Source organism: Dipteris shenzhenensis, chromosome 6, assembly GCF_047967505.1.
Source record: "Dipteris shenzhenensis isolate YYH24624 ecotype China chromosome 6, Dip_SZ_1.0, whole genome shotgun sequence".
Lineage (NCBI taxonomy): Eukaryota > Viridiplantae > Streptophyta > Polypodiopsida > Gleicheniales > Dipteridaceae > Dipteris > Dipteris shenzhenensis.
In genome coordinates, this window is record NC_141601.1 from 4,833,484 (window position 1) to 4,841,813 (window position 8,330).

The 8,330-nt window shown below is 39.1% G+C and overlaps 1 protein-coding gene across 3 annotated transcripts; it reads right to left on the bottom strand.

The window, feature by feature from the left end:
• Positions 1-3,663: 3,663 nt before the first annotated feature.
• LOC147900671 (uncharacterized) lies at positions 3,664-8,108 on the bottom strand. 3 transcript variants are annotated; one of them, XM_087375958.1, is made up of 10 exons: positions 7,534-8,108; positions 7,173-7,418; positions 7,015-7,073; positions 6,017-6,175; positions 5,807-5,867; positions 5,627-5,672; positions 5,420-5,502; positions 4,534-4,621; positions 4,284-4,359; positions 3,664-4,193 (listed from the first exon to the last, which is right to left on the bottom strand). In XM_087375958.1, the coding sequence occupies exons 1-10, from the start codon at positions 7,662-7,664 to the stop codon at positions 4,144-4,146; spliced, it is 999 nt and encodes a 332-aa protein (XP_087232084.1). In that variant the 5' UTR covers positions 7,665-8,108; the 3' UTR covers positions 3,664-4,143. The 3 variants fall into 3 exon arrangements, with proteins under 3 accessions (XP_087232084.1, XP_087232083.1, XP_087232082.1); XM_087375957.1 differs by having other exon boundaries at positions 6,991-7,067; positions 7,534-8,107; XM_087375956.1 differs by having other exon boundaries at positions 6,991-7,073; positions 7,534-8,107.
• Between the last annotated feature and the right edge of the window lie 222 nt (positions 8,109-8,330).

Consider the following 8,330-nt stretch of genomic DNA (forward strand, 5'->3'; position numbering starts at 1 on the left):
GTCCTTAGTCTTTGGCTTCTCTTTGGTTGGAGTCAGAATAGAAGCCGCTTTGCTGTCCGTAGCCTTTGCCTTCTCTTTGGTTGCAGACTTCCTGGATGGATTGTTTCTTCTTGGAGAAAGGACATCGGGCTTCTTGGAGGCGGGAGGTGTGATGCCTTTGGGCTTCCTTTGAGACATGGCGGTCTTCAACTACTGTAAAGAGAGTAACATTTTAGTACTAGGACTCGCACTAAGATGAAACGAAGTAAAATAACAAAGAGAGAGAGAGAGAGAGAGAGAGAGCAACAACAAAAGCAGAAAGTTTGCATGTCGATAGAAGGAATGGCAAAATACAGGTCCAAATATTGAATTATGGGGGGAAAGCATTTAGAGAATGGAGGAAAAGCAAAGAACGAATAGAGAATGGGGGAAAAGAGAAGAACGAATAGAGAGATAGATAGATAAATAGATAGAGAGAGAGAGAGAGAGTACTCACGAGAGAGCGACCCGCGTCAACATCCTGTGAGAAAATTCGACGTGGAAATCAGAAGTTCGAAAGTGGAAGCTGAAAATCAGAGGTTCAAAAGTTCAAAAGTGGAAGTGATAGAGTGCAGGTTCGAAAGTGAAACACCTGAGAGGAGACGCAGTGCATGAAAATGTGTGTATGAGCATGAGAATGTGTATGTGAGAATATCTTGCGCATGAGAATCTATAATCAATAAATATATTAGTGCACATCGATTCGAGGAATCTCTCCATATAGCACACTACTTAGTACTACCACATTCTTGCCAATAGTACATACACCGTAGCATGCTTTCACCCATTATAGAAGAGATTTGATACAATGGTGAGGATCTAAGCTTTTGGCAAGACTTTAGCCATTGATGGGATTGGTGATAGTATTGTGCCATAATCTGACTTTTCCATGGCTTTGGACTTCAATCTAGTCTAAGTACATGAGAAGAGGGCAATTCTCCAGACAATATTTTCCTTTATATTAAAAAACATAACATTCCTCATTGAGTTGTCTATGCAAAAAAAGGGAGGGGGGACCAATCCTGATTGCGTGCTCTAATAAAACTCTCAAGCATCTCTTAAATCATCTATTCATTCGAAGCCTTGAAAGAGATCACACAACCAATTCATCAACCCAACACCCACCTTAGTCCCACCTGCACACCCCCTTGCTACACTCACTTCTACCTCATCCTCAGCTCATCCCAATTTCTACTCACACACCAAATCCCTTCCTTTCATTGCCCATTTCTAGCTTTATTCTTGGCTAGGCTCTTTTGCAAGCAAACACCTGTCCTTCCATTGATTACAGTAAGTCATAAACTACACTTGAAGGAGAAGAAATTGAGGTCACATTGAAACACATTGGTTGACAAGGTTCCACAGCTTGTTCAACTTCTTGAAATGAACATCTACTTTTGATGTCACAACTATTTACTAAGAAGATTGAGGGTCATTTTTGACCAATATGTTTGGTCTTGTAACTGGATGTATTCCAATAAAAGCTAAATTTCTCTAGATAGTATTACTCATCATAATGTTCTTAAAACATTTTGTGGTTCATTTGAAGGCTTAAATCAAGTTTATTTGGTTTGTCTATGTATCCTCACAAGAAATAGAATTTCTATATAGTGGAAGAGATTGCTTTGCATTCTATAGAAATTCTATTTCTATGTATAGAAATAGAATTTTTATATATTGGAAGAGATTGCTTTGCATTATTGCCCACCAAAAAATAGTTCAACTTTCAATTACACTCCTCTTTCATGATTGTTTTATTAGATAACATTGCCTACTTCATTTTGAAACTTGGTATTGTGGTTACATTGTGATCTATATTTCTATTCAAAAGATTCATATACAAATCTTAGTTTCTCTTAATATAATCCATAGGGAATTTTTTTAAAATATGTATGATGTAATGAATACATTTTTAGTGTGAAAGAAGTGTGATGCAACTCAAAAGCAATCTGCTTTTTTGAATAACAATAGACATTCTTGTAGTAATTTTAGAATTCTCGGCAATTTGTTGACCAATGATTTTGTCTATATGGGTTGCATGTTGACATAGTTATTGATAGGGATTCTAAGTTTACAAGACTGAATTCTAAACACTCGTTTTTGACAAGTTAGATACCACTCTTAGTTTCAGTCCCTCTAGATAGACACAGCTTGATGGCCAGTGAAACAATCTTCATGGGAAGATTATTTACCCACGGTTGAATTTGCTTATAACAATGCATAGCATTCAAGTATAGGTTTTAGTCCTTTTATGCTTATGCATGGATTTTAACCTAAGTCACCAATAATGATAGGATTCAAGAGAATTAAAAATGAGGTTGCCAAATCATTTTTACAAGATATGCAAGAAATGTTACAGTTTGCCAAGGACTGTATTAGAAGTGCCTTAGATCGAGACAACTTTATTCTAATAGACATCGTTCTCCAAGAGAGCTTTAAAAAGGAATCAAGGTATTTTTACGAGTTTCCAAGGAATCTAAGAGCCTAAGTACTAGTAAGGTTAAGAAGTTATCCCCCAAATACTGTGGTCCATGTCGGATTAAAAGAAACATTGAACAAGTTGTCCAAATATAAGAATTCGTCTAATTTTCCATGTTAGTAGACTTAAGGAAGTTAGTCACACCTCATGAACTTATAGCTTGAACGTATTCTTGGATTTCATGAACGCCAAGTTAGAAATAGGATGATCAATAAATACAAGATCAAGTGGATCGTGTTGACGCAGATTATACATGGGAGACATTGACTAATCTACAAAGACTCAGGAGTGAGTTCTTAGAGGAGGGGGAGTATGTCATGTGCATGGATCGTATTTGATGTGTGCTTTAAGCGCACAGAACTAGCTCAAGAATGTGGGGAGGCTTGAGGCTAGGTAGGCAATTCTTGGGTTGAGTTGAAAGGGTGCGGATTGATTAGGGTTCGAATTAGAACTTTTGCTATTTTTAGCGGCGTTGGCCTAGAGCCTATATAAGGAGCCTAGGGGTTCAGTTTTCACTGCACAAGTCAAAGCAAGCTTAGCTCTTCCTTGCTCATCTTGATCCTTGATCATGTTGGGCCCGCACCTGCTTCCTAGCGTAGCCAAAGACCCAAGCTCTTGGGCACCTCTTGGTGGTATGGGACGTCAAGCTGGTTGGGAGATGTGTCAATAGCTCAGCCCATGGGACATCCCAGCTCCGGAGTCTTTTCCTCGCGGACGGCATGGTTGGTTGGTGAGCTAGCCTAGAGCCATTCATGTTGTTTCTATGGTCGCTTCTTTGTGCTTGTTTTGAAGGTTCAAGATTCTAGAAATTTGGACGTCATGTCAAGAAGCGCCTTCTTGTAAGAATTTTATATCAAGATGCAAAACGGAGATACTAATCAACAATACTTACTATGTACGCTTGTTACAATAAAATATGCAAGAAGCTTCCTCCATCAGGAACATAGCTTGTTGGTGGGGGATTGCCTAGATTCCAGTATGTATTTAGGAGCATCACATTTGCAATTATAGCCATACAGTTATTTCAATAAGATTTGACAAGGTTAAGCATACACTAAACTCTGGAATAACTGAATCTAATTTTAAATTAGCTGCTATTTTGGATAATGACTAAATGAGACCTAAATCTTTGCAGTTATCAAGATTGAAGTATATTTAATCTTAGGTCTTGCCATGTATGTCAGTCACTTGGATTGAGATTTTCCACTCCTGCAGTTGATCAGATGAGAGTGGTGTTGGCATAATTGCAAAAATGGCTAGCTCAGCCTCAGGACCTCCCGAAACCAGATTTCATCATCCCTGAATAGCAGCATCAAGGGGCTGGATTTGAGATTCAAGCAATAGAGGTTTGGTATACATGATTTTTCCCGCTTCCATCCAATCAGGAATATGACACCTCGATAATGCATACATTATCCACATGTTCTACATCATTGACACGTCTAGAGTACAGCAATAATTTTAAAACGCCATGATTGCAGGCTTCAAAGTTAGTGGTCTGGATGTAGCGCTGCCTTGTTTCCTTTTTTACCGAATCCATCTCTATCAAAGCACTGCGATCCTCCCATGGCCATGCCCCTCATGTGGTTGCCCACCTCATGTGTCCAATTGAAAGAATCTTCCGTTTAAACTCAGGACTGGCAAAATCACCACCTCACAAACTTGAAAGGATCCAATGCTTTACCATTGCACCTTACTGCACATTGGACGTTGAGACATAAAACATCATTTGGAACCATCTTTTGTGCAAATCAACAGAAAACACAGCTTGAACAGAAACACTAACCCTCAAAATGCACGTGTGGTCCAGTGGCACGACCAGTTGCTCCCACAGCTGCAACTTGTTGACCCTTCAAGACATTCTGCACCAGATACAAAGATCATAAGACAACTGTCCATCAAATTGGAAGATAGACTGACGTACAGTTATAAAAGCCTCTCAAAAGAATCCAAGATTCCAATGATCCCCGTGACATTTAAGAATGTGACTCGGTTTCATCAACAATATGTAACCATTCTCCAGTTTTATCATATACCTGACCAACATGAGCATATGTTGCACAGCAGTGAGCATATCTCGTCACAAAACCACGGTCGTGCTGAATCTCAATCAGATATCCATAGCTGAAAAATAAATCCGTTTTTATCATCTTTGAAGTCCTCTATTCCATCTCCAACAAGCAATCATAAGAAAATTAAGAGGTCAGGAAAGACTTCACAGCAGGGTTCAGAAAAGTATGCTTTTAAGAGTGTTAGCTTTTAGATGACCTACTATGAGAACTGTATTGACACATAATCCAAACTTCCAACCCATTCAAACAGCTCTTTTATGATATGAAAAATACAAAGGCAAGCACATGCTCATGAAGACAAGCATGCTCGTGTATATATAGGAAACTCAATGGTCATGTAAAAAAAGCATGTTCTTAAAAAAAAGATTGTTTCAAAACAACGAGAGTAGATACATCCCCCCTGCAAATAGATTTCCATTGAACAGGGCGACGAAACCAAAAGAATAAGATCATCGGTACAGAAAACATAACCCTGAAGTCCTCGATCCCAACAACAAATAACATGCACAAAGACATAGACAAAGATGTAAGTACTTTATAAGAAAAAGATTTCAAAGGCCAGCAACATGCATATTTCACACTAACCATCTACATAGTTTGTTCAAAAACAGTAAAAAAGGCTTTGCAGATTGGCCTTCTGATCTGTTCACTTGTTAGGAGACACTTTACCTTCCCCATAAAATTGAGGGGAACTTTTTTATGAGAGTGAAAATCCCAAATCACAGAAGACAAAATATGTAATGGAAAACTAAAATCAGACGTCACACTAGCTGTTCCCTCACACAAAGTAAGCGATGAAACATGGCTATGAGAATAGAGGTGCAAAAGAATGAGCTTGCAAAAAACTGACCAACTACTCCAGCCAGCAGACATAATTTTGCCTCTCTCTGATGCAAAAATTGGTGTTCCCTGATCTGTTGCCAAATCAACCCCCTGTCAGAAAGATTGAACAATTGTCAACAAAGAAAATGATAGAAATCACCAGCAGTATCTTCATTACGGAAGCAAATGAGATACAATACAAAAAATGCCTTTAGAGTTCCTCCACATAACCTACCTCATGAAAAGAACCCCACCGCCAACCAAATGGACTGCTTATGAAGCTGCCAAACCCCAAGTTACAGCGCACATTTATCCAAACCATCAGCATAAAAACAAATTTCATAAGGAAACCAATACGATCAACTATGCCTTGCCAAACCTTGTACTATCAACTATGCCTAGCCAAACTCCTTACCCATCAATCAAAGGCGAGCTAAAGCATAGACATTCAAAACCCTTTCTCTTCTGCCAACGGCCTGGCAAGCGTGGCTCCAGGGGTGCCAAAACAAAGTCACGCAGGTAAGCCACGTACTAAAGTCTTTAACATTCATTAAAATAGAGCAATTTACACATTATTTAGAATGACATACTCAATTTCTGCAGAGACAGCATTATCATCACGCACCTCGAGTCTTCAAATCTGAAGTCTCTCTCCACTCTAGAACTAATTTCAAGTTATCATATCTAAATGGTCTTATATAAGTCTCCCTTTGCCTAGAAAAAAGACACCTCTTTGTTCTTCTTTCACCGGGCCTTATATTTGCGAAGGTTCTTTCCACATTTCCTGTGAAAGAACCTCAATCTATCACATAGGTTTGTTTCAAAGAAAAGAAAATTTTAAACCAAGCAACAAAGATCCTGCTTGTGATGGCAAGTTCAAAAGCTACAACAGAACAACTAACAGAAAGAATTATGCAATATCAGCAGGCTGTAACTTGGATGAAAACTTCACAAAATCAAATTGACACATCCGCTGATATGATGGAAACATATATAAAGATGAATCCAAGAATTATGCCTGAACTTGTCCTCTAAAGCAGTGCACATTCAACCTCATGATAGTCACCCACAAGGTTGAAACAACAAACCTTATCTCACATAGCAGGGACTAGCTATTTTTCCCCATCGGCTCATCATTGCCCAAACGATGGGTGTAGACCATAGTTTTTACACATGCTCTCTCTCTCTCTCTCACACACACACACATCCACACACGTGCACACAATAGCCTTCACAGAGTTGTTCTGTCAGCACCTTGGAGGTGACCTGCAGACTCAGCAGTGAGCAAGGCTAGCACTAAAGGATTAAACTCATCATAAAGCGGTCCACATTCTCCTCACCCGACATACAACAGCCTATGAAGGACAAGTATATGAGCATAACAAGATAGTTGATAGAGCAACACACTGCTACAAATAGAAATAAATATCAGCAGGCCACAACTTGGATGAAAAGTACAGGAGACAGCCGTTCTTTTGCCAACTCACAATCTTTCTGAGACTCCTAAATTAATGACTCGTGATAATCTGGAGACTGGGAGATCTTTCTAAAGGCATCTATACAATTACATGGAGCAACAACAATTTTAGGAAGACCAACCAGAAGAAACAGCCAGTACATCACCCTCAAATATCACGTCATCCTGCAAATTGTTCAGCTGCTGAAGTTCTGTGACACTGATCCTGGACAACAGTACATATAAAGATTAAAAAAAACTAATATATATAGTTTTTTAAAACAAAAAACTAATAACATTCCACAGAGTTCTTTAAGTCAATTACCCATGGTCATGGGCAATATCTGCCAATGTGTCTCCAAACCTAATCCTTACTGTCTTCAGTTTTGGCAGCTGTCTGATGTATCTGGTACTTCGAAAAAGAGGGGATGTATTGAATGGGCAGATACAATCAGTTTTGAGTTCTGATGTCTGTATCGTTGGGGAAGAAGTTGCGTCTCTGGCAGTTAAAGTCTTTTTTCGCAACCCATGAAATCCCCTGAGTCTTGGTGTTTTGTATATTTTTAACACACTGCAGTCAACCGAAAGGATTTTGATACAACTATATTGTGAAAAATTTAACATTTACAAGTACAATCAATGGTCTTGTAAAACCTGACTTCAACTTGGCTAAACCACTAACTTACCTGCCTGTAAATATTAGATCGTCTTGCAGACTATTCAGGCTTTTGATTGCAGAAACAGTTGTGCTATATTTTTCAGCAAGCCATTCTAATGAATCACCATCTTTAACCTGATGTTCTATGCTGTGAACCATGGCAGCAGGCCCCAAAACCTGGACTGGACAATATTGAATTACGTTTTGAAAGTTGCCAATGCACTAAACCTTCATGCTTTGAACACTTTCGAAGCAACTCAATTCTGAATGCTGGCAGGTGCACCCAGCTGTAGCAAATCATAAGCCTATCATGTTTTCGAGCTGTTCATGAATATCTCCAGCGTCAACGTTAGAACAGTTCGTTGACCTCCGACCGTTAGCTCCCAGATACTTGGGGTTTGGATTGCTTGTCTCACATGATAAGATGACTATATATTAGATCTAAGGATACACTCCGTTGAATCAATGTCGTAGCAGTCTGCGCCATCTCGGAAGTCTCTTTGAACCTTGGGAAGAAAGAGTCTGGCAGTGCCATTGTAAGCTCACTGTACAATTTGAACGCTGACTTTCTCATGAGAAAAAGCCAACCATACAAATTAACATCAGAGGGGGAAAATGGTCTATCCAAGAGCCTTTTCTACTTGGCCATCACTAGAGAGTTTTATGAAACTCTAAAATCCTAAGAAGCCATGTGGCACATTCTAAGCCATTAGATAATTGGCCAATTATTAGCTACTTACAATATACTTAGCGTTGGCCAAGCATTCTAGTTAAAAGAGTCTCTCAAAGAGGGGCAAACAACATTGGTGGGGACTCTACATCCAG

What these genes read in the sequence shown, in the direction of transcription:
- LOC147900671 (XM_087375956.1), bottom strand. Translation starts at nt 7,664, where the DNA reads ATGGTTCACAGCATAGAACATCAGGTTAAAGATGGTGATTCATTAGAA. An exon ending in TGTACTGGCTGTTTCTTCTG is followed by an intron (nt 6,176 to 6,990) that starts GTTGGTCTTCCT and finishes GTTCTTTCACAG; the next exon opens with GAAATGTGGAAAGAACCTTC. An exon ending in AGCTCGCCTTTGATTGATGG is followed by an intron (nt 5,673 to 5,806) that starts GTAAGGAGTTTG and finishes GGGGTTTGGCAG; the next exon opens with CTTCATAAGCAGTCCATTTG.